This window comes from Podarcis bocagei (genome assembly GCF_964188305.1).
Source record: "Podarcis bocagei genome assembly, chromosome: 7".
Taxonomy (NCBI): Eukaryota; Metazoa; Chordata; class Lepidosauria; order Squamata; family Lacertidae; genus Podarcis; species Podarcis bocagei.
In genome coordinates, this window is record NC_138132.1 from 37,123,654 (window position 1) to 37,147,597 (window position 23,944).

The 23,944-nt window shown below is 44.3% G+C and overlaps 1 protein-coding gene across 1 annotated transcript; it reads left to right on the plus strand.

Moving 5' to 3' along the window:
* The first annotated feature begins 1,591 nt into the window (after positions 1–1,591).
* Positions 1,592–23,864, plus strand: CETP (cholesteryl ester transfer protein). Its single transcript, XM_081203704.1, has 16 exons — positions 1,592–1,826; positions 2,068–2,182; positions 4,799–4,933; positions 5,258–5,328; positions 5,593–5,680; positions 7,460–7,529; positions 8,593–8,653; positions 9,901–9,992; positions 16,888–17,067; positions 17,909–17,959; positions 18,127–18,297; positions 19,101–19,168; positions 19,705–19,747; positions 20,496–20,565; positions 21,966–22,051; positions 23,144–23,864. Exons 1-16 carry the CDS (start codon positions 1,703–1,705, stop codon positions 23,216–23,218), a joined length of 1,500 nt encoding a protein of 499 aa, XP_081059830.1. The 5' UTR covers positions 1,592–1,702; the 3' UTR covers positions 23,219–23,864.
* The last annotated feature ends 80 nt before the right edge of the window (positions 23,865–23,944 follow it).

The window sequence follows — 23,944 nt, forward strand, 5'->3', positions numbered from 1 at the left end:
CACCTCTTTTGGCTCAGGATATCTTAGCAGAACACAGCAACAATTGGAGCTGGATCTGCATGGAGAGCCCATACACCCTGGACTCCACAGACAATGGAAAGGCTTTGCAGGAAGATAGTGGCAGATTTATAAACACCAAGCAGGGACAGTCTGAAACTCTCAGTCAAGTTAGCAATCAAGAAGCCATTGATGGCAGGAAGAGAGATAAGGCTATTCTTGTGCAGGCCTTTTTCTGCTGGAACTGAAAGTGCTTTTTTCAAATCACGTTGCTGAAATTCCTGGAAGTTCCCAATTGGATTTTTTCCAAGAAAGAAACGCTAAGCAATCCACATAGTGTGTCATTTATTTAGTGTGCTGCTTTCCATCAGAAGTGACCCCAAAACAGTTTGCATACAACAATAAAACACCACCAACAAAATACATAAAATGCAATTAAAAATAGCAAGAAAACAATAGCAATCCGTATAAGGGTGTAAAGAAGGGTGAAATTGAACTAGGTTTTGCCTCCAACACTTGAGAAACAGGTGAGTCTTCACCCTTTGAGGGAAGCCTGTTAGTATTATAACCGTTAGTGTTGTAGTTGAGGGAATCCCACAACTGGGGTGCTGCCACAGAGAAGGTCCTGTTCCACCAAAAAAAGTGCAAGTAGATAGCAAGTAAATAGGTACCACTCCTGCAGGAAGGTAAATGGCGTTTATGTGCGCTGCTTTGGCTTTGGTGTTCAGTTGCACCAGAAGCGGCTTAGTCATGCTGGCCACATGACCCGGAAAAACTGTCTGAGTGGGAAAGTCAATTCACCTGACGTTGAATTGGGATGTGAATTTTTGGAGAGCTGTGTTCATGATGAAAGCATAGTTGCAGCTCACAAAATATGATTGCTGGGTATCTGCTGATTTTGTCATTGTGTGTTATTTTGATTCATTTATTCTATACGTTGAACTTTTGTGTATTTTACTTTTGTTTTAATATGTTGTCCATGACTTTGTGGGCCTTTGGACCAGAAAGCAGTAAATAAATAATCCATAGCAAAACATGCACAAACGGATGTTACACGAACCACAATTTAAGAAGGAAATTGACAACCTTTGTGCCTGTTTTAGGGGCTTCCCATTGAGAGATCTGGTTGGCTACTGAGAGAACAGAGTGTTTGGCTTCCCCAACATGATGCCCTCCAGATGTTTGGGACTATAACTCCCATCAGCAGCAGCCAGCATGTTGGGCTGAGGGGAGCTGACATCCGAAACATCTGGAGCCTGCTGTAGAGACTTGGAGAAGATCCACATCGCGCCTTTTAAGTACAATACTTAAGTAGAAAGAACCCTGGGAGCTGTAGCTCCCTCCTACAGAGCTATCATTCCTAGCACCCTTAACAAACTACCTTCCCAGGATTCTTTGGGGAAAGTCACATGCTCTCAATGTGTGTTGGATGTGCAGAGATTTTAGTTAATTCATATTTAGCTCCAGATGTCTCTAGACAGGCAAAGTCATGGTTCTGCAGGGGTTAAGTGGACTGCAAGAACGTGAGGAAAACAAAGAGGCTGGTCTTAAGCAAGGAAGTGGGTCATGTCCTGCCTGAGGAGGAGTAGAGAGCCATGGGGAGTACAAGGGAGGCAGCTACCTTTCTGGTGGGGACAGTGGAAGGCGGTTGCTCCCGGGATTTGCAGCTCGAGGGCATTCTGCCTTTGGCAAGTATCAGAAAAGGATGGCAAGGATCCTGATTATGTTAGTGAGTCTGCTCAGCAGCTCATTGCCTTGCAGTGCTGAGCCATCATCTTACAGCGACACGAGTGTTGTCTTCCGAATGACGAAGCCAGCTGTACTAGTGCGTAAGTCATTACAGCTCTCTCACTCTCTCCCCGTGTGTGTTTATAATATCAGTTACCTTTGCTCTTGCTGTCCTCAATCTGGTGCCCTCCAGATGTTTTGACCGATGACTCTCACTGGCCCCAGCCATCTCTGGAGGCACCGTATTAGGTCTGGCATGCTGGCGCTGAATTGTGGGGTGAATTCAGTTCTACTGATAGCGCCGTTGTCCCTCACAGCTGTGATCGCATTCTCTCTTGGCAGTCAATGAGAAAACTGCTCATGTCATACAGACAGCCTTCCAGCATGCAGACTACCCAGACATCAAGGGGGAGAAGTCTGTGCGGTTTCTTGGGAAGATTGCCTATGGATTGAAAAAGTAAGTGTGGCTCTGCTTAAGCTCCCTTGTTTATATCTCTCCCATCGCAAACCTGTTTAGCTCTGTTTTGCTGAGTTTCTCATTTTCCTAGTCTCAAGTTTGGTTCTCCACATAGCTGCATCTGTATGCCTTTTTTTTAAGTCCTTATGATTATTTGCCAACATTTTAGTGTGATTCTCTTAAAACAAACATTTTATACACACTTTTGCCTAGCATATATATTTTGCAAATATTTTCCCCCAAATATAATTTATTTATAAAAATGATTTAAATAATAGAACCATAGAATTGTAGAGTTGGAAGGGACCCTGGGGTCATCTAGTCCAACCCCTTGCAATGCAGGGATCTTAACTAGATCATACAATACAGATGGCTATCCAGCCTCTGCTTAGAAACATACAAGGAAGGTGAGTCTACCACCTCTCATGGGAGTCTGTTCCACTGTCGAACGGCTCTTACTGTCAAAAAGTTCTTCCTGATGTTTAGTCAGTATCACTTTTTTGTGTGACTTGAATCCATTGGTTTGTGTCCTGCCCTCCAGAACAGGAGAAAACAAGCTTGTTCCATCTTCCATGTGACAGCTCTTAAGATATTTGAAAATGGCTATCATATCTCCTCTGAGTCTCTTCTTTCCCCGGCTAAACATGCCCAGCTCCCACAACCATTCCTCATGAGGCTAAGTTTCCAGACCCATGATCATCTTGGTCACCTCCTCTGCACACGTTCCAGCTTCTAATATCCTTCTTAAATTGTGGTGTCCAGAACTGGACGCAGTACTCCAGGTGTGGTGTGATCAAGACAGAATACCACTATTTTGGGGGTGGGGACAGAGCTGTTTATAACAATTACAGTGGTACCTCAGGTTAAGCACTTAATTTGTTCTGGAGGTCCGTTCTTAACCTGAAACTGTTCTTAACCTGAAGCACCACTTTAGCTAATGGGGCCTCCCGCTGCTGCTGTGCTGCCAGAGCACGATTTCTGTTTTCATCCTGAAGCAAAGTTCTTAACCCAAGGTAATATTTCTCGGTTAGTGGAGTCTGTAACCTGAAGCATATGTAACCTGAAGCGTATGTAACCCGAGGTACCACTGTATATGTAAAATAATACCATGAACACCATTTAAAATGTTAAAATCAGAAATCAGCTCTTACGCATTTTGTCATGCACTTTTATATTAAAATGCATTTTTTGTATGTTATTTTCACTAACGTGCTAATTGTGTATGTTTGTGTTTGCATTTTTGCTCTCACTATTTGTTTGGAGAACTGTATTGCAAAATTCGTAAAACTGCAAATTGTGAAGGATGGGTCTGGTTTTAGTTTGCATCTTGTTTCAGAAAGTTCACATTTGGTAGATTTGCCTTTAAATATGAAGTAGGTCCAATTTCTCTGCCAGCCTTCACCTTGCCTTAAAATAGGGCTCTTAAAAAGTTGCTGCACCATATCCTAGGTCAGACTATTTGCCAGATAACGGTGCTGTATATTCCAACTGGCAGCAGCCCTCCAGTTCCTCAAGCAGAGGCCTATCCCATCTGCTCCTCACTGGTCTTCAGCTACTAGGTTTGAGTCCATGGTTTGGATCACAACAGCAGCAGCACCTCATAGAAATGGATAGTAAAAAAAGAGAAAGAAGTGGGTCCCTAATCTCCTTCATGCACAAATACCTGGTAGCATTTTACTAGCTGCTGAAGGATGGGAATTGCTGTCAGATGGAAAACTGTTCAGGTCTGCCTTTACAAATTGGCTTGCTATGATTTGGGAGGTAGCTTTAACCGAATGTTTAACACAGCATGGCATAGTGGTAAGAGATAAAGCTACAACAAAACAAAACAAAAACCCTTTGGTACTGCCTGCTTTCTGTTCATTTCCTCTGCCAATAAATCTGCATTCCCAATTAAACCACCTGCAAGACAACTACTCTTATGGAGAGATTTTGTCTCTTAATCTATTTTGGTACTGCATACTGAAAATATGTCTTTTATTTGGTTGAATGATGGTACTCCACATTTTGTTTGCCCTTAATATATGTTTACTGAAATTCAATGCAACACATATGTTGTTGTTTTTAAAATGGAGAGAGAAAAGAAATGTGCCAAGTGTGAGCTGGTTGCTTTGCGGGAAGAAAAGGTGCAATAGCTTCAGCCCCACCTATCCACATTTTGACTTATTTGATTATTAATTTCTGGATTGAGCAGAGCAGCCTGTCCTGGAAGAGTGACATGGGGGGGGGTTGCCTCTAGGGAAGAAGAAGCTCACCAAATGCAGGAGGCAAACACTTGGAGGAATGGGACAAGAAGCAGAAGCACTTCTTTGCTAGCTGGGGCTGATGGGAGCTGCAGTCCAAAACATCTGGAAGCTTAGGGAAGGCTGGTGCCAAAGGCTATGATAAGATGTGCAGGACTCTAGACCATGACTGTGTTATTTCCGTATATGATGTGTTCTGTGTGACCCACAGCTAAAGCTACCATGCAAGATTACACTAGCAATGGGAGGGCTTGGATGTGGTCAGTGAGTGCATCCCAAGGGGACCTGGGGTTGTCTATGTACCTCTTCCAGCGAAAGAGCCCAGCCTGCTTCAGTTGTACTAAGCCAGCCATTCTTTGCTTCCCTTCTGAAGCATCCATATTGGAGAACTGACAATAGAAAACACCACAGTTGACCTCAAGGAGGACGACGCCATCAACATCGGAATTCAGAATGTTTCTGCTTCCTTCCAAGGAACCCTCAGCTATGGCTATGTGGGTGGCTGGCTGTGAGTATTTCCAGAGAAGTCCACATCTGCCTGTTTGGTCCTGTTGTGGGGGGAGATGATGAGGGTGTGAAAATGGAAAACATCAGCTTTGCATTTACCACACAACCCCCGACTGCATCACATCCAAACAGCACGACGTTGGCTGGCACAGAGCCTAATGTGTGCAGTAGCGCATGTGCTCTGTCCCAAAAAAACCATCCTTCCTGGTTAATTCTACCTGTGTTCCACATGTTCGCAAAATATCACACTGACATTCTATCTGAGAGCGTCTCTGCAACAGATGATGTTGTTTGGTGATTATCATTGTTAAAAATATTGTCACAGGGTGAAGCTCATCCATTCTATTGACTTCGAAATTGAGTCATCCATTGATCTGCAGATAAACGTTAAATTGTGTAAGTAGTGGAATATTCTTGGCTATTGAGACTGGCAAGAATGAGGGCTTAATATACGCAAGAGGCAGCAGGTGGGTGTCTCCTTGAGATGAGATTCAGAGGGAGGGGTTAAGGAAAGCCAGTTTCTCCTGTGATGTAAAGTCTGGTTTATTATCTCTGGTTTACTACCCCCTTCCTGGAAAACTGGGGGAAACTATTGGAAGGGAGTACCCAACTGACTCCTGGTTCCTAATAACTTGAGGCATTTGCTTCTCTATTGGACAGTGTCGGATGACGGGCGTGTGATAGTGGACACCTCGGACTGTTACCTGACTTTCCACAAGCTGACCCTGCATCTACAAGGAGACAAAGAGTATGCTTCATTATTTGAAATCCACACCAGGGTTTATTAGTGCCTGACTTTCACTTGAAGGACTCCCATATTCATCAGGCTAGAAACATAAGAAACTGTCTTATACTGAGCCAGAGCATTGGCCCATCAAGCGCAGTGCTGTCCACATTGACCAGCAGCTCTCAAGGGTTTCAAGTTCTCTCCCAGCCCTACCCTGGGGATTGAATCTGGGACCTTCTGGTGTGCTCTATCACCAAGCTACAGTCTTTCCTTGTGTAGTCTTATGTAGCTGCTTTGCCACTATCAACCTCCCGTTTTGCTGACCCATGAAATCAGAAGCCTAAAAGCCAAACTTCCCATAAGATTAAGCACATCATTGGCAGTTAGTTTCAATTAATAACCTGTGCAGAGGTGTGGGAATGTTGTGGACAGTAGGAGAGGATATATTGATTAAATATTATCCTTTCTCACTCACGCTAGTGAGTCAGTAGCAGAGTACGTTCCCCAGTATATTGCAGGAAGCTAGTTGGTGGATTCATTTGAATCTCTTTACTTAAGCAATCCAGTCTGGCTTGTCCAGATTGGGTTTATTCCTGGTAAATCCCCTTTGTTCCGCTTAAAGAGAATAAAGATACAACTCTCCTTTCTTAAAAGTAATGATAAGAAGTTTACTTACATTCCGTTCACAGTGGTTCCCTGAAGGCAGACTTTAGCTTGAAGTTACAGAAGAGAGTTTGAGTTCATCCCATATGAGAATGAGCCCATGTGCTGCTGGCTGAGAGCCAGCACAGAGCAAAATAGCATCAGTATCAGAAGAGAGCAGCAAAAGAGGAAGATGGCTGTGTGACTGGTCCTTTTACAGGGTCTCACAGGGTCACGACCATCTACCTGGTCACACGTGGGGTAGGAGTGGGGAGATGCTCCAGACAGGTGTGACAGGAAGTCCTCCTAGCTGGAGTAACATCCCCCTGTGTGTCCACTCTGGGCAAACAGGAAATGTTGTATTTGACTGCTACAGTGATGCCACATCCCACAAGAAGGGCATTTTCTTCATGATCCTGTTGCATGGGAAGGGGAGGTTTCACACTTACAGGCTGGTCCTGACTGAAATTCTGCCTCAGAATTGAGGGTTCCACATTTGCTGCTTGAAAACAAAAACAGAGAGACATTCTAATTTTTTTGTGTGTTTAGCAGTGCCTCAAGACTGGCCTTGAGCATCTTTTAAGATAAACCTTATTAAGAAGGACAGCCCAATACATTTTTCTGCCCAGAGCAAAGTACAAGATGGCAGCCCCTCCCAATCCCACACCCAGAAGTCCACTAGACTGACAGCTGAATCTGACCTCAACACTACTGATGGGCCTGCATACACCACCATACCTGAGGCAGCAGGCTAGTTAAGTGGGACAGGCCAGGTTGTGACTGATGGGCAGCGGAATGGTTGGGAGGTGGTTTATGAGGAACAGTCAAGAGTCTGCCACCCCAGCCCCACAGCTTCTGTCACCTGAGGCAGGCGCCTCACTTTGCCTAATGGTGGAGCAGGCAGTGCTCTGCAAGGCTTATTTGATTGCCCTGACTTCTAATCTCCAGGGTGAATTAGGCTTTGGAAGCTTTAAGCTGAAAGGTGCTCTTGATTGTTAGCATTTTGATCATCTTTGTATTTGGATTTTATGTTTAGATTTTCTCTTTATGTTGTAGCTCACTTAGAGCCCATTAGATAGAGTAGGACAAAAAAATCCAAATCCAAATGTGTTGTAATAATGAACTTCTTGAGCTCACATCCAGTCTTTCTCCATGCAGCCCAGGATGGCTAAAACAGCTTTTTACAAACTTCATCTCGTTTACTTTGAAGCTCGTTCTCAAAAACCAGGTAAGAGACATGGAAGGGTAATTGACACAGGGCTGATGTATGCTAAATGTCATGCATGCTGGGCAATTGATTAATCAGGCTGCACTATGGCAAATGAAGATATGGAAAGACCTAATTTACATGATCTTAATGAAACCATCATTTATCTGGCTTTCCTTTTAAAAAGTGACTCGGGGTTTAGCTTTCAAGTCCTTGGGAAACAATAAAAGAAGTGCCATTTCCTTGCAGACTGCAGTCTCTGCCTCAGCCTCCTTTTAAACTATGGACATATTTCCAGGTGATTTTCACAAAAATATGCATTTTACCCTAGCATTGCATTTTTTTGTACACATTGATTGGAGAACTGCATTGCAAAATCTTTTTTTTAAAAGATATTTATTAAAAGTTTTTAAGATATAACAAGAAAAAAGAAAAATAAACATACAAAATAAAAAAACAGTTAAAAACACACATTAATTTTCAATAACATAACTTCCATACACTTATTTCCTCGGACCTCCTCATACCTCCCTTCTTTGTATTCCAGCTCGATTTGTTAGTTCAGCAAATCCTTACCATTAAACTTTTACCCATTTGTAAAACCTCTTTTTTTCATATCTCTTAAAGCATTACAGCTGGAAACCGCTTAGTTTCTATCCAACATCCTTCTAACATTCATTAATTGCATTGCAAAATCTTGAGAAGTGTGAATTTTGGGGGCTGTTTGTGTTTCATTTTGCATGTTGTTTTGGAAAGCGTGAATTCATAAATTTGTGTTTAGATGTGAACTGAATTTAATTCCTCCTCTGTCTCAATTCACACAATACTATTCAATGGTGCTGCTTCATACATCCATCTGTGAGTCATCTAGGAAACTGTCTTATGCTAGACCATCTAGCTTAGTATCTAGCTTAGTACTACTTACACTGACTGGCAGCAGCTCTCCAGGATTTCAGGTAAGGGTCTCTCCCAGTCTTAGCAAGAGATGCCAGACACTGTACCCGGGATCTGCTTGTTGCTCCAATAATGAGCTACAGCCTTTCCCCAAGCATGTGTTTGAACATCTCTTTTCCCTCTTTTACAGGTGTGTAAAGAAATTAACTATATTTCTCAGCTACTGGCAGATTATGTGCATGAGACGTCAGGTAAATCTCTGTTCACTTTTGTTGCTGTTCCATTTCTAAAAATTATTATTAAAAGCTCTTACTCCTCCATTTATATAACAGTCTCACGTGGTATGTATAGTCTGCTGCTATAGTCTTCAGGGCCACACTTCAGTCCACACACTTTGCATCTGCACCCAACTGGATTTCAAATGTCCTTAGCTAGAAACTAGAAAAAAGTAAAGTAGCAGGGTAGGCTGGGACAGATCCTGCAGCCCGCCACATCTCCCTGGAAGCCTAATTTTAAGGCCCACTGGCCATGAAAGGGATGGAGTAATATATTCTAAAAGACTTGTGGGAGTATCCTGCAGGGGGTAAGATGCATTTGGGTCATGCTTTGCTTGAACACAAGGAAATGCCCCGACCAAAAACAATCCCCTGGCTCCAAATCATGACCAAAAATATGACATTTAGGTCAAAATGACCTAAACTTCCCTATGAAGGAATGTTGCAGCATTTGGGACTTCTTAGTTTAGAGAAGAGGCAACATGATAGAAGAAGAGGAGGAGGAGGAGTTTGGATTTGATATCCCACTTTATCACTACCCGAAGGAGTCTCAAAGTGGCTAACATTCTCCTTTCCCTTCCTCCCCCACAACAAACACTCTGTGAGGTGAGTGGGGCTGAGAGACTTCAAATAAGTGTGACTAGCCCAAGGTCACCCAGCAGCTCCATGTGGAGGAACGGAGACGCGAACCCAGTTCACCAGATCAGGAGTCTACCACTCTTAACCACTACACCACACTGGCTCTTATGAAGTTTATGAAATTATGTATGACATGGGGAAAGTGGCTAGGGGAAAGTTTTTCTCCCTTTCTCATAACTCTGGAACTTGGGGACATCAAATGAAGCTGATTCAGGACAGATAAAAGGAAGACTTCTTAATGCAGCTCAGCATAATTAAACTGTGGAATTTGCTCCTTCAGGAGGCAGTGATGGCAACCAACCTGGATGACTTTAAAAGAGGATTAGACAAATTCATGGAGGAAGAGGCTATCAATGGCTACTAGTTAAGATGGCTGTGCTCTGCCTCCACAGCTTTCAAATTTCAGTTGCTGGAAACCACAGGAGGAGCGGAGAGGGCTCTCGTGCTTGGGATCTGCTTGCGGGTTTCCATCAGGCATTGGGTTGGCCACCGTAAGAACAGGACTCTGGACTAGAAGGGCCATGGCTCTAACTTAGTAGGCTCCTCAACATATTCTAAAAGCTCACTCTTTAATTTTCTGGTAGCCAACTTCCTTAAAGATGGGGATATCGGAGTAGATATTTCTGTGACCGCATCTCCGGCAATCAAAGCAAATTACATTGAATCGCACCACAAGGTAAGACAATTCCCACAAAATAAACTTCCCTGTGTGAAGGAAAGGACAATTGTTGATGACGCAAACCCTGCCTCTTTATAGTTGCTGCAGGTGAGAGCCAGGTCACCTCCACACAATGGCTTCCCTCAAGAATCCTGAGAACAGTAGTTAAGGGTGCTGAGAAGTGTAGTTCTGAGGGATAAAATGACAGTTCCCATAATGCTTGGGGAGGGGAGGGGAAAAGCCATGTGCTTTAAATGTAGAGTGTGAGTGTTGACTAGAGGTGTTCTTAGGCTTCCAGTTAAGGACAGATGCTGCTACTAATGGAACTTAACTGCTCATTTTAATATAAAACACAACTGAGGACTAAGATGAGCAGGGCCAGAGGTAAAAGTGGGTGGAGCAATGGACACCAGAGGTTTATACACCTCTCTGCCCTCACTGAGGCAAGCAAGAGGGAGGATTGCAGTGGAAAGGCAATCCTGATGAGGCAGAAGTCCTGGAGGAGAGCCAGTGAGGGTGTGGCTTAGCAGGCCCCCACCAGGCTAGACAGAGAAGTCTAGAGGGCCACATTTGTCCTCTAGGACTGCGATCCCACCTGTGGTCTAATATGCCTCTAGCCTTCTTCCCAGTCACAAAAATACAGGAGTTCCATGCAATTCCTGTGGAAGGTGGATGATTCCGTCCTATGATTCTGAACTCGTCATTCTCCCAGTGTCCTTCTCTGCACAATGCCCCATTCAGCAGAAGACTTGGTGTTTCTACCAACCAGGGCTGGCCCACCCATGGGACCAGGTGAGGCAACTGTCTCGGGTGGCAGGGTCCATAGGGGCAGCAGATCCTGATCTGGATATTTCTTTCCCTCTTGTTCCTGGTGTTGATACTCAACACAACTCACCCCTTCTTTCCTGGCCGGGGGGGGGGGGGAGCATTTTGTGGTTTGCCTCAGGTGTCAAAATATATTGGACTGGTCCTGTCACCAACCAATATGACAACAACAGCAAAGTTTCTTTAAAACAAACATACTTATTATGGCACAAGCTTTTCCGGACTATTGTCTGCTACTTCATCACTTGCATGAGGCATCATCCCTGGGGCCTCTAACTACATGGGATGTTAATGAGGTGATTAGCGATCATGCTATGTGATTTTTCTAAATTAAATACCAGGTGAAGAGGGAACAGTTGTTGCCGAGATTGCCCACAGGCTGTGATGAAAGGGAGGGTTTGTACTTTGTGTATGCTTAATTTCAGTTTGCGTTTACTTCTGCTGTTTTTCTTTATATTTTTGTTCTTGCGTGGTATTGAAGTGTCTTGTTTAAAAAATTTTAAACACAAGCAAATGTGTTGGATGCATTTTCCTACAAGGAGATTGTCGGTCCCTCTAGACATTGAGGTGTTTATGTGTGACTCCCACATTTCAATAACCCTTTTGCACTTACAAGTGTTTGTACTGCAAAAACTTTTCGTACTGCAAATGTTGTGGGTTGTGTGTGTGTGTCCCGTTTTTGTTGCTCTATAGCACTGGAGTCACCCCTCCAGATTGTTCAGTTTCGGTTTCAGTTTCTGTTAATTGGTTCTCGTGAGAAACTTGCAGATTCTAGCTTCACCAATTAACTCCAGCTGGTGGCAATTTACTCTTGGCAGAAAGCCCAGGTCTGCTTGACCTAGAAACTACTCACTCTGATTGGTTAACGAGCAGCACTCAACTCTGTTATCTAGGGATTGCTAGCACAGTTTGGCGTGAGGTGTGTTAGGAGTTAGAAGTGCTGTGTATGGTTTTTGAGAGAGAGAAAGAGAGGGTTTATTTTGCTTTTATTTGTATGCAGAAACTCTGCTGGTTTTATTTCTCCTTTTTAATAAATCCTGTAAATAGTTATTCTGAGTCTAGCTGACTAGTCATTACTGCCGCAACTAGCTTCTTCGCTGTGCAGGAAAACTCTGCTACGTTTGGGCTAAAGCCAATAGGGCTATGCCTGACACTCCAAAGTTCCATGAGGTTATGGGCATTGTGCTGCCAGCCTGAGTTGCGGTGGTGTCAGCATCAACGGCGTTGGTTCCAGTAGTTCCAGAAGTTGTTGTTCTCTGGCTGGTTCCTGACCGTGGTGAGCTGGTGACGCAGCGGACACAAGGACAACAGCTGCAGCGTGTGAGTGCTGGGTGCTGTGGTTCCTGTTTTCTCTCTCGGTGGTCGTGAGTAGCTGGTTCCGGGTTCCAGGGACATCGCTCTCAAGATGGCCTCACAACCAGTTCAGATGGCTTTTGAGCGTCTGAATGACTCCAATTACTTGCTGTGGTCGGAACGCATGCAGGCAGTGCTGCAGAGGGATCGTCTCTGGCAAGTGGTGAGTAAGTTTCCTACGAAGCCTGATGATGAAGACCTCGATAAAGACCAAAGAGCAAGGGCCACAATTGTCTTGGGGCTGGAAGATTCCCAGTTGCCGTATGTGAGGGGAATCAAGACAGCTAGAGGTGTGTGGCAAGCACTTAAAGAACTCCATGTGCGTGAGACAGCGGTTTCCAAGCTGTTCATTCGCAAGGCATTGTACAAGGCAATGTTACAGCCTGGGGTTACAATGCAGGAACACCTACACAGTTTACAGTTAAAGTTTGCTGCGCTACAGGAAAGAGACTGTGCGTTAGACCAGCAGGAGAAGGTGGCTATTATTTTGAGTTCTCTCCCGGAAAGCTGGGATAATTTAGTTTTGTCTCTAGAAGGCATACAGGAGCGTGATTTATCAGTCAGTTACGTTACTGGGCGTTTGATTGAAGAATGGCAGAAGAGGCAAGAAAGGTCGTTGGCTGCAGAGGCTTCTACAGGCGGGCGGTTTGGAAGGAGTTCTCATGCCGTGCCAGAGGTGAAGCAAGAGCAGCGTACTGGTGAGGAGTCAGCGTTTGCTGTTAGGCGTTGTTTCCGATGTGGGTCTTCAGCGCATCTAAAACGACAATGTCCGGTGTTGGTCAAGTCTCAGTTGCCGGTGCAGGAGCAGAGACGAGATCAGCAGCAGCAGCAGCGTAAAAAGAAATTCTTCAAACGAAAACAGTCGGCTCAGCTGGTGACCGGCGAGGTCAAGATTGCTGATGAGAAACAAGCGGTCTGGGTGGTCGATTCGGGAGCGTCTCGCCACATCGTGAATTCAGATGAATTGTTTGTCTCCAAGAACTCAGCACAGCGCAGCCAGGTGGCTCTAGCAGACGGAAGTACATCCGAAGTGATTTCGGGGGGTGCAGTTTTTGTTCCTTGTCTGCGTGAATGCCTGCAAAATGTACTTTGTGTGCCGTCATTAAGGAGCAATCTGATGTCTGTAGATTGTTTGCTAAAAGCTGGGTTTAAAGTGCATTTTGAAGGAGACAGTTGCATTATTAAGAAGGCTGGTGAGATTTTAGGCACTGCTAAGTCAGAGGGAGGCTTGTTTTGGCTTAAAGCAGGATCTCAAGTTGCAGCAGTAGTCAGTAAATCTCAGCCTGCTAACAAAGCTATACATGACAACTGTGTGCACTTATTGCATAGGAAAATGGGGCATGCTTGCTGGAAAAGTGTACTAAAAATGTCTGAATTGGCTGATGGGGGTAATTTAAAGAGTTGTAACAAGTACCTTGATTGTAATGTGTGTAAAAAGGTTAAAACCCACAGAGTCTCTTACCCCAGAAGTGACAGAGTTAGTGAGTCACCGCTACAGCTGGTTCACATGGACGTAATTGGTCCATTTGCTGTAAGCAGGGGTGGATCGCGTTTTTCACTAACAATTGTGGATGACGCCACGCGTTATTCTTGGGTTTTTCCCATGAAGAATAAGGGTGACGTGTTCACTAAATTTAAAGGCTGGGTGGCATCTGTGGAAAGATTTCTGTCCATTAAACTCAAAAGGATTCAGACGGACAGAGGTGGCGAATTTATGTCAAATGCCTTTAAAGATTGGTTACAAAAGCGTGGCATTGGGCATAGAAAAACGAACGTTTTTTCCCCAGAGGAGAATGGCGTTGCAGAGCGAAAAAACAGATCTTTACAAGATATGATGTTTGCCATGCTTGAAGATGCTGATTTACCCATGTCTTATTGGGGGGAGAGCATGCTCACCGCGTGTTATCTCCAAAATAGGCTCTTTCATCAAACAATAGGTACAACCCCATACTTTAAATTGTTTCAGAAAAAACCTAAAATTGACCATTTGCATGTGTTTGGATCAAAGGCCTGGGTATTAATTCCGAAACAAATGAGGAAGAAGGGAGATCCTAAGACCAAACAGCTAGTGTTTGTGGGTTACCAGGAGCTGGGAAAAGGTTTCCGCTTTGCTGAAGGGACAAATGGCATTGTGATCTCCAGGAATGCCAGTTTTTGTGAACATAGTGGCTGGGAGAGACTACATGCCAATACTGAGGTTTGGTTTGAACCTTCCCAGGAGCTTCATGACTCTGAAGGTAGACACAGAGAATCAGAGTCTGAGGGGGAGGAAAGTTCAGATAAGAGCTCTCAAGAAAGTGAAGTTAGCCAAAGACCAGTTGCTAAGCAACAAAAGAGAGGTCATAGTTCTGAGGAGGAAAGTGGGTCAGAAGAAAAATTTTCTCCCAGAAGATCTAAAAGACAAAACAAAGGAGTGCCTCCGGTGCGTTTTTCTCCAGATACTGCAAATGTGTTTAGTGTAAGTGCAGAGCCCAAGAGTTTTCAGGAGGTGTTAGTTACCAAAAGAGGAGGCAGAGCGCTGGAAACAGGCAATGGAGGAAGAGATGTCCTCTCTGAATGAGCACAAGGTTTTTACACCAGTAGCAGCGCCTGAGGGGGCAAAGATTGTAGGCTGCAGGTGGGTGTACAAACTTAAACCTCTGGTGACAGGAGAGTACAAATACAAAGCTCGTTTAGTTGCTCAAGGATACTCTCAGAGGCCTGGAAAAGATTATGACGAGACTTTTCCCCCTACTGCTAAGGGGGACAGTGTAAGGCTGATTTTAACGCTTGGAGCAAAGAGAAAACTCCTGTTAAACCATTTTGACATTCAGACTGCATATTTACATGCACCAATATCAGAAGACCTGTATCTAGCTGAACCGCCTGGTTATGAGACAGGTTCCAATAGAGTGTTGAAGTTAAACAAAGCTCTATACGGTCTCAAACAGGCTGCAAGATCTTGGAACAAATGTTTCCATGAGGCCTTAGTGTCATTTGGCTTCAAGCAGAGTACAGCTGACAATTGTGTTTATGTACGTGGTACAGGCAGCGATCAAGAATTTTGTCTGATTTATGTAGATGATGTATTGTATGCCTGTAAAACAGATAAACAAACTAAAAGGTTTGCCAAGCAATTGTCCAGTAAGTTCAAAGTGAAAGACTTAGGCCCGGTTAGGACATATCTAGGGTTGGAAGTGTGCTGGGCCCAAGATGGCAGCTGCCTAATTAGTCAGCAGAACAAAGTTAAACAACTACTGACTACATACAGGATGCAGGATTGCAAAGGGGCAGCGGTGCCTATGGATCCAGGTTTCATAAAAACACTTCATACAGATGAGAGTCCTGAATTTGAACACCCTGATGTATATCACTCTGTAATTGGAAGTTTATTGTATATAGCACAGTGGTCCAGACCTGATATTAGCTATGCAGTAGGCATATTAAGTAGATTGGTCTCAAAACCCACACTAAATGCCTGGAAAGGGGTAAAACAAGTTCTGAGGTATCTCAAACAGACAATTGGCTATATGTTACAATTAAATTCTTCCGAGGATGAAATGTTGAGTTGCTACTGTGATAGTGACTGGGGAAATTTGCCAGATAGAAAATCTGTCACAGGACTAGTCATAATGGTCGGTGGAGCTTTAATCAGCTGGCGGTCACGCAAGCAAGACGTTGTAAGTGTGTCATCAACGGAATCAGAGTATGCTGCATTGAGTGAATTGTGCAACGAGGTGATTTATTTCAAGCATTTGATGGCAGATTTAAATGTAAATTGTGGAGAACCAGTACAAGTTTACATTGATAATCAAGCTTGTATAACATTAAGTAAAACAGAGGGTTTCAAATCGCGTTCCAAACATATCTCTGTAAAATACCAAAATGTACGTTGCTGTGTACAAGACAATGTAATCACCTGTACTTATGTGTCAAGTGAAGAAAATGTAGCAGATGTGTTAACTAAACCATTGGCAAAGATAAAGAACAAGCGAATGTGCAAGGGTTTAGGTTTGCTGGAAAAATAATCTCCTACATAGGTGTATTTGGTGTTAATTGTTCAGCAGAATCTGTGAGGGGGTGTTCAGTTTCGGTTTCAGTTTCTGTTAATTGGTTCTCGTGAGAAACTTGCAGATTCTAGCTTCACCAATTAACTCCAGCTGGTGGCAATTTACTCTTGGCAGAAAGCCCAGGTCTGCTTGACCTAGAAACTACTCACTCTGATTGGTTAACGAGCAGCACTCAACTCTGTTATCTAGGGATTGCTAGCACAGTTTGGCGTGAGGTGTGTTAGGAGTTAGAAGTGCTGTGTATGGTTTTTGAGAGAGAGAAAGAGAGGGTTTATTTTGCTTTTATTTGTATGCAGAAACTCTGCTGGTTTTATTTCTCCTTTTTAATAAATCCTGTAAATAGTTATTCTGAGTCTAGCTGACTAGTCATTACTGCCGCAACTAGCTTCTTCGCTGTGCAGGAAAACTCTGCTACGTTTGGGCTAAAGCCAATAGGGCTATGCCTGACACTCCAAAGTTCCATGACAGATGTCAACGATGCTGTTACACTGGGGAAGTATCGCAGAAGACCGAATACAGCAAAATGATGTGTGGAGGGTCCAGAATGAATCCACTGCTAATGCACTACTGTTGTGTCAGTGAAATGTTGCAGAGAACCTCCCGTCTGGAGGAGCCCTGCCTCTCTGCAAGAAGCAGAGGAACATCTGCAGTTTATAAAGCCCACTCACATTTTCTTCTCTTGAAAGGGCCTCGTCGTGTACCAGAACCATTCAGGCATCTTCCATGACTCTGCCTTCACACCGTCTCTGCTGACTGATTCCAAAATGGTCTATTTCTGGTTTTCAGACCAAGTCCTCAATTCTGTGGCCTTCGCAACTTTTCTAGATAAGCGCCTGGAGTTAACACTCACAGGGGAAAAATTAAAGGTAATTTTTGCAGGTGGCCATTTGACTTGGCTTCACTTGTGGGGTTTGAATGGCAAGGCGTGGTCATCTCCTGCTAGCAAGAAGCACCAGTTTCACCCAGTTGGTTGGGCCAGGGAGCTTCTTATAGGGGGGCGGGGGTTGGCATTCAGGGCACAGCACCTCACCTCACCCACTCTGGCCTATCAGGGTCTCTCTTGCTAGTGTGGATGACCACCCTGTAGTTCCCCTCTTGGTCAGGTGGTGGTGCTTGGGGTCAGTTGCAGCCTCTAATCACCCAAGTTGCTGATTTAGTCCCTTTTGCCGGCTCAAATCAAGATACTTAAAAGTGCTCAAAAGGGGCTCCCTTTTAAGGAGGGCAAAGGAAACAAACAAAAGTTCATTCAACTCATTGCTTTTCCCACCCAACCTTCTATATATTCCACGTGTGTAAGACAACATACAATTTCTTCTTGTGCTTGGGACACATAAGCTGTGAATTTCCCTTTTTAGGGATGTGCTTTGGATACATTCATTGTTTTTGTTCTATGATGGAAGATTCACCTCTTCACTTGAGTTTTCCATATGATTGTGTGTGTACACCCACCCAATTCGTGATTGCATATTGTTTTCACTGATTTTAATCTTGTATATTTATACATTGCTGTAACCTACCCTGGTGGTGGTGGTGATGATGATGATTCCATGCATAGAAGTAGAACTTAGTACATCAGAACTGCTGTGATTCCCACATTGCAGGGCTTGACCTAGATTGCCCTTTGCACCCTTCCCAACCCTACAGTTCTGTGATGCTAGGAAATACAAGTACATTTTACTTCTTCATCTTTTGTGTCTTTTTTTAAAGGAAATGTTTGAAACTGAAGAGCTGAAAACTCAGCAGGAGATTGTGCAAAAGGTAACTTTTGACCAAACCCCAACCTATCATTTGACGAGTAGGTAGCACATGGTATTGCCTGGATATTGCCTGAACTATTTTCAAGTCTGATTCTTCTTCTTAAAATCAAGCTCTGTTGCTTGGCATCAGCAACCACACTATGTCTGTCTTTATGCCCCCCCCCCCAGATTTTTCGGGGTGCCTCCTACAACGACTCCCTGGCTAAGGTGTGGAGCCTTGACCCTCCTCAGATTATCCTCCAGCCCGAAGGAACCATTGTGAAGTCATCTGTGGCTGTGGAACTCAGTGTTCCTCTGCAAGGCGAAGGTCCCCCCTCTGTAGCTTTGTATTTCGAAAAGGTAAGTGAATTTGCAGTTTGCTTTTTGGAGACAGGAGCCAAAGGCCCACTGGTCACAAATCAGCCACCATTTGCAAGCGCATGTGATGTGGAACAAAGCGGGCGTCATGGAACATAGGAAACTGCCTTATCCAAAGCCAAAGCCTTGGTCTATCCAGCTCAGTATTGTCCACACTGGTTAGCTGGGGCTCTTTGGGGTTTCTGGAAAAATCTCCTTCAGTCTTACTTGGAGGTGCTGTAAATTGAACCCGGGACTTTCTGGGTGCAAAGCAGATGCTCTTGCATGGAGCTATGGCCTTACAATTCTGTTAGGATGCAGGTGGGCTCAGAGAATCAGGAAGAGAGCACTGCTGGATCAGTCAGCTCAGGAGCTCTGTCATAAAGAGAACATCTCACCTGGGAGAGGGACAATGGGAAAGGTGTCCCTGTGAATTCTCATTGATTTCTCAGCTGCTTTCAACTTTTATTACTCCAGCATGTAATTAAAAACCCTAAATTCTTCAATAAATCAGCTGTTGGATTGTCTGACGTGTTCTAACTTAATAGGTCAGTTTTTAAATATCTCCTGTAAATCTGTAATCATCCATTCATCAAGAAACGTGATTTATTTCCTGTCCCACACACAGTTCTTATTAATAAACATAAGAGCAGCTATTAATAAATTTACCATCATTTCTCTGTCCTCTTATAAAGCAATTTCTTTAATGTAACCAAAGTAACTAATAAAGTCATGATTTCTAATGCCTTCTATGTTTTTTTAAATGCACTCACAAACCTTTTCGTTCTGCCTTTCCCTCCCTGCAGGAAGTCACCGTCACAGTCCAAGCTTCGTATATGCAAAAAAACCTATACCTGCATCACTCTGAGGCCATGTACGTATTGCGCTTCCATTGTGCAGAGAGAGGATGGGGGCTTCCAGGTGGTTACTGTTTTGAGGTGGGATTCAATCACATACTGGCAACCTCAGGTGCCACAATTAAAGTTGGTTTTGGCACCCCCAAAAGCAGACTTTTTGTGATGAGAGAAGTGCCAGGGAAATGCCCTGGGAAGCCTGGAATAACAATTGCTTGGCACAAGGGTGCATAACCTCCCCACAAAAAAGAAAGCTGAATAAACAAGCCACCTGGAAGCATCTAAGGGAGATCCACACCATGCATTTAAAGTATACCCAATGCACATTTAAAGCATGCAACTCCCCCCCCCCCCAAATCCTGCAAACTGTGGTTTGTTAAGGGTACTGGGAACTGTGGGTCCAGGGCTACTCTAGTTCTCTGAATTCTTTGGGGAAGTCATGTGCTTTAAATGAATGGGTGTAGCTTTGCCACTAGAGTGCCTGGGTACGCAAAAGGGACTGGGAAAGGTGCCTGCTCACATTTGCTTACACACTTGGCTTCTTATTTCCCTACAGGATAGAGATCAAAAAGCTTAAACGTGCCGCGGATATAGCTGTGGTGAGTACCCAGCATTCATGCTTCTGAGCTTAAAGTGTTGAGCTGAAATTAATCTTCCCCCTCCCACAAAGCTAATTTTTGCTCCACGAATTTCCTGTCAAATATTCTCTGGATGTACCAGTGAATCTATCAACCAAAGATGTTGCAGTAGCATCAGCACTAAGATAAATACCAAAAGAGTATCCAACCTGGCAGGGTTGTTGTGAGAATTGCTGAAAGAATATATGGGAAGGGTTTTAGCATTTCAAAGCAAAGCACATGCCAAGTGTCACAATTCTTCTGCCTTCTGCTGCTGGGAAAATTGGACAGGGGTTCACTCAAGATAAGCCCAGCTTGGCACCATAAAACAGTCTTCTGCTTTAACAACCACATTTGTCCAGGGATAGAATCATTGGGAGGTTTTTGCATCCCCCATAGCACAAAGCCTTTTGCAGAAGCACAAATCATATTTTGTTTCAGTTACTGTATTATGTTTTGTTTGTATAATTAACAGAAAACTTCATTAAGGATATGCTTATACCTATATTTTTAAAAGCATAGAGTTGCACTGTCCACTATCTACAATCAATTGTTGATCCGCCCTTCCCCAATCTGTGCCCAAAATATTTTGGGGTACAGCTTCCATCAGCCCCAGGAAACATGTTGTAAAATGCCACATACATCAATGGCAGGGGTAGAAATAATGAACTAGTAATAACAATAAAGACTTCTGCAATTAACGACTTTGCTTGCAACGTTTTAATTTCAGAATGATGAAACTCTAAAGCACATTTTGGAGAAAATCGTCTCAGTTGCCGGGATCCCAGAAGTGGTATCAAGTGAGTTGATTTTCTACGTGTCAGTGTAGCAGCTCTGAGTCCTGAGTGGCAGGAAAGCAAAACAAGTGTGTTGGTGAGGGAATTCACTTCAGTGGAGCTTGGCTCAGCAATGACTTCCCAGGGCTCTTTTTAAAAAAACACCCAAGTTGCAGGCCTTTGAGCCAACAACATACCCCTGTTGCTCTGTTTCTGAGATCTCCTGCGTGAACACAGATGGCTTCTCCACACTTCCTCTTGTCTTGTTGCTTTCCCCTGGGGGAAACTGCTCTTTAGTGCTCAATCAAAGCAAATGGTAATTTGGGTTTTCTCCGGATGAATGTTTGCTCTGATTTAACACTAAAGAGCAGGTTTTCCCTGGGAAAGAGGGGCAGACTCTTCTCGTGGCCTATCTGGCGATGTCAGGGACTGAACCTAGAACCTTCTGCACACAAAGTATGTGCCCTTCCCCCAGTGGCAGACCTATATTTGTGGGTCCCTGAAGCTTGACCTGTTACCAGCAGTGAGGTCTAGGAAACTATTGTTCTCTTCTTCGGTAGGGTTGTTTACCACAACCTCTTCAACATCTGTGCTACTGACTCTCAAACTTTGGGATTGTTGAAATATATACAACAACAAAAATAATCCATTTGAGTCTTGTGACTCAAATGGTGTCTTCTAGACCCACTATACACACACACACACACACACACACACACAGAGAGAGAGAGAGATATATATATATATGGCAATGTGGTCTAAAATCACTTCTGGGGCCCCTCCAGGATTAGGGCCCCTGAAGATTAAGTTTACTTAGTTTCATAGTAGATCCCTGCCCCTGCCTTCCGCTCAGTTATGACCCCCAAAACAGATGAAGCTTCCTTATACAGTGTCAGATCAACTGGCCCATCTAGCTCAGAACTGTCCACAATGACTTGCTGCAGCTCTCCACGGTTTCAGGAACAGAGTCTTTCCCAGCCCTACCAGGAGATGCCAGGGATTGAACCTGGAGCCTTCTGCATGCCAAGCAGAGGCTCTACCTCTGAGCTACAGCCTTCCCCAAGAAGGACCCCGCTTCTGTAAAACTAAATGGTGGTGGTGGTGGTAATTCCATTTCTTGCCCACCTTTCACCATGAGATCCTAGGGCAGCAATTTAAAAATACAATCTTAAAATTAATTTATTTTATAACAAATTACAATAAAAAGACAGGGTGGGGCCTAAATTATATACATCTCAGCAGAGCATGACTTTTTGCCTCATTATGTTGCACAAGCTTCATGGGAGGCAGATGCAATGTAATAAATGTTAGCATCAGTCCCAGAAAACTTCCCTGCCCCAAACAACCACCACTACTTACCCATTGCTGCAAACCACGGTTATTACTGTGACATCAGACAAATCTGGTTCAATTTGGTTTCACAGGATTTGAGAGGGACATAAGTTCCCTGTTGAGCAGCAAAGGACTCAACCATTTCGACATCATTGATCCTGAGATAGTAACCAAAAAGGCAAGTACAGTTTGATGTATTGGGGCTTATATATCACCCAGCACTATGTCAGTGACCAAACAGCAAAAATATTTTGTGCTTGGCCCTTCCATAGCAGTGGAAAATCCAGGGCACCCATAAAAGGGTTTATTTCATTTGGAAGACAGATTCCTGAGCCAATAGTACAGCGGGGTGCAGAACCAAGCACACTGGCTGTACCAGATTCATAGTCAAAGTGTGTCAAAAGTGCCTTGGCCCAGTATACCTGAAGGAGCGTCTCCACCTCCATCGTTCAGCCTGGACACTGAGGTCCAGCTCCGAGGGCCTTCTGGCGGTTCCCTCACTGTGAGAAGTGGGGTTACAGGGAACCAGGCAGAGGGCCTTCTCGGTAGTGGCGCCCACCTTGTGGAACACCCTCCCATCAGATGTCAAGGAAATAAACAACTATCTGACTTTTAGAAGACATCTGAAGGCAGCCCTGTTTAGGGAAGTTTTTAATGTTTGATGTTTTCTTGTGTGTTTAATATACTGTTGGGAGTCGCCCAGAGACGGGTGGGGTATAAATGATTTGTTGTTGTTGTTGTTATGATATGTCCCGGGCTGCGTGTGTCAACTATAGGGCCGGCCCTGGATGTTTTGCCATTAGAGGCAGAACAAAAATTGCTGCCCCTGCCTCCTCTGCTGCACGCCCATTGCCATGTGCCCACCTGCCACACACCCACTGTTGTGTGCGCACATGCCGCCAGGCACACAGCACAGGAAAGAGGAGGGGCTGATAAGCAACACACTCCTTGGAGACTGGATCTGCTGCCCCTCCCAGCCATCCAAAGCCTGCCCCCCTGAGGCGGCTGCCTCACCTTGCCTCATGGGGTGGCTGGCCCTGGCCAACTGGTTTAGAAATGTTTCTTTGGTGCTTCTGCACTACACTGAGTTTGACGCTCTTGCACTTTTGATGTCCACAGCATTCCCTGCCCGAAAACTGGGCTGGATGTGTCTGTTGTTGCTCTATCAGTTGTTGTCCTGTCTGCAGGCAAAGGTGTGTCCTACCACCCTGTGCATTTTCCATTGCAATTCAGTTTGCCCACTTCATCCTGCACTTTTCCCCCCATCCAGGGACACTTAATTCTCCAGATGGACTTTGGCTTCCCACACCATTTGCTTGTAGAGTTTCTGAAGACTACTTTGTAGAAGGAAGAGGAGAAAGAAAAATAAAGGTGATCCAGGTGTATGAGCAACCTGGATGCCCAAGAGAGCTGGTGATCCATTTATTTCCATCTCCTTCCCTGTGATCCCAGATGGATTTCCTGCCAGGACTGAGGCTCTGTCTGCGAGTTTTCTCCTTGACTGTCTCCTGCAGGATAAACTCTCTTGGAAAAGCTCTGGGAATCCCTGGCTCTTAGTGTGACAAGAAGCTGAGTCTCCACAGCTGGAGCACAGTGCCTCAGAAAGGGATCGACACCCTCCCTACAGTGTTGAGCCCGTCTATATTGGATGTGCGATGGCTTTGATCAGCTTTCTCCAACCAGGACAACAGCTCCCACAGGGGGAAAACATGAGCCTGGCTTGCTGGCTTCCATTTTCATGATGCCCCCAAACCCCATTTGGGAGTCAGTTTATGTGCATTGCTTAACTGCCACAATGACAGCAAGCTTTAGGAAATGGCCTCGATAATCTTGCCACTATGCACCTGAGTGTCTTGCCTTCTCAGACCACTCTGGGTCAGAGAAAGGACACCTTTCCACCAAATTCTGGAAAACTTTCTTTCTTTTTTCATTTGAATGCCATGTGCTTCTTTTGTTTCCTAAAAATAAACCTGGTTTTCTGTTTTACTGCATTGCTGTGCCTGTTGTTATCTAAACCTCCTTGTATATCCTCTGTAATCCCTCGTACTTACTAGGGAAATTTAGGTACCTC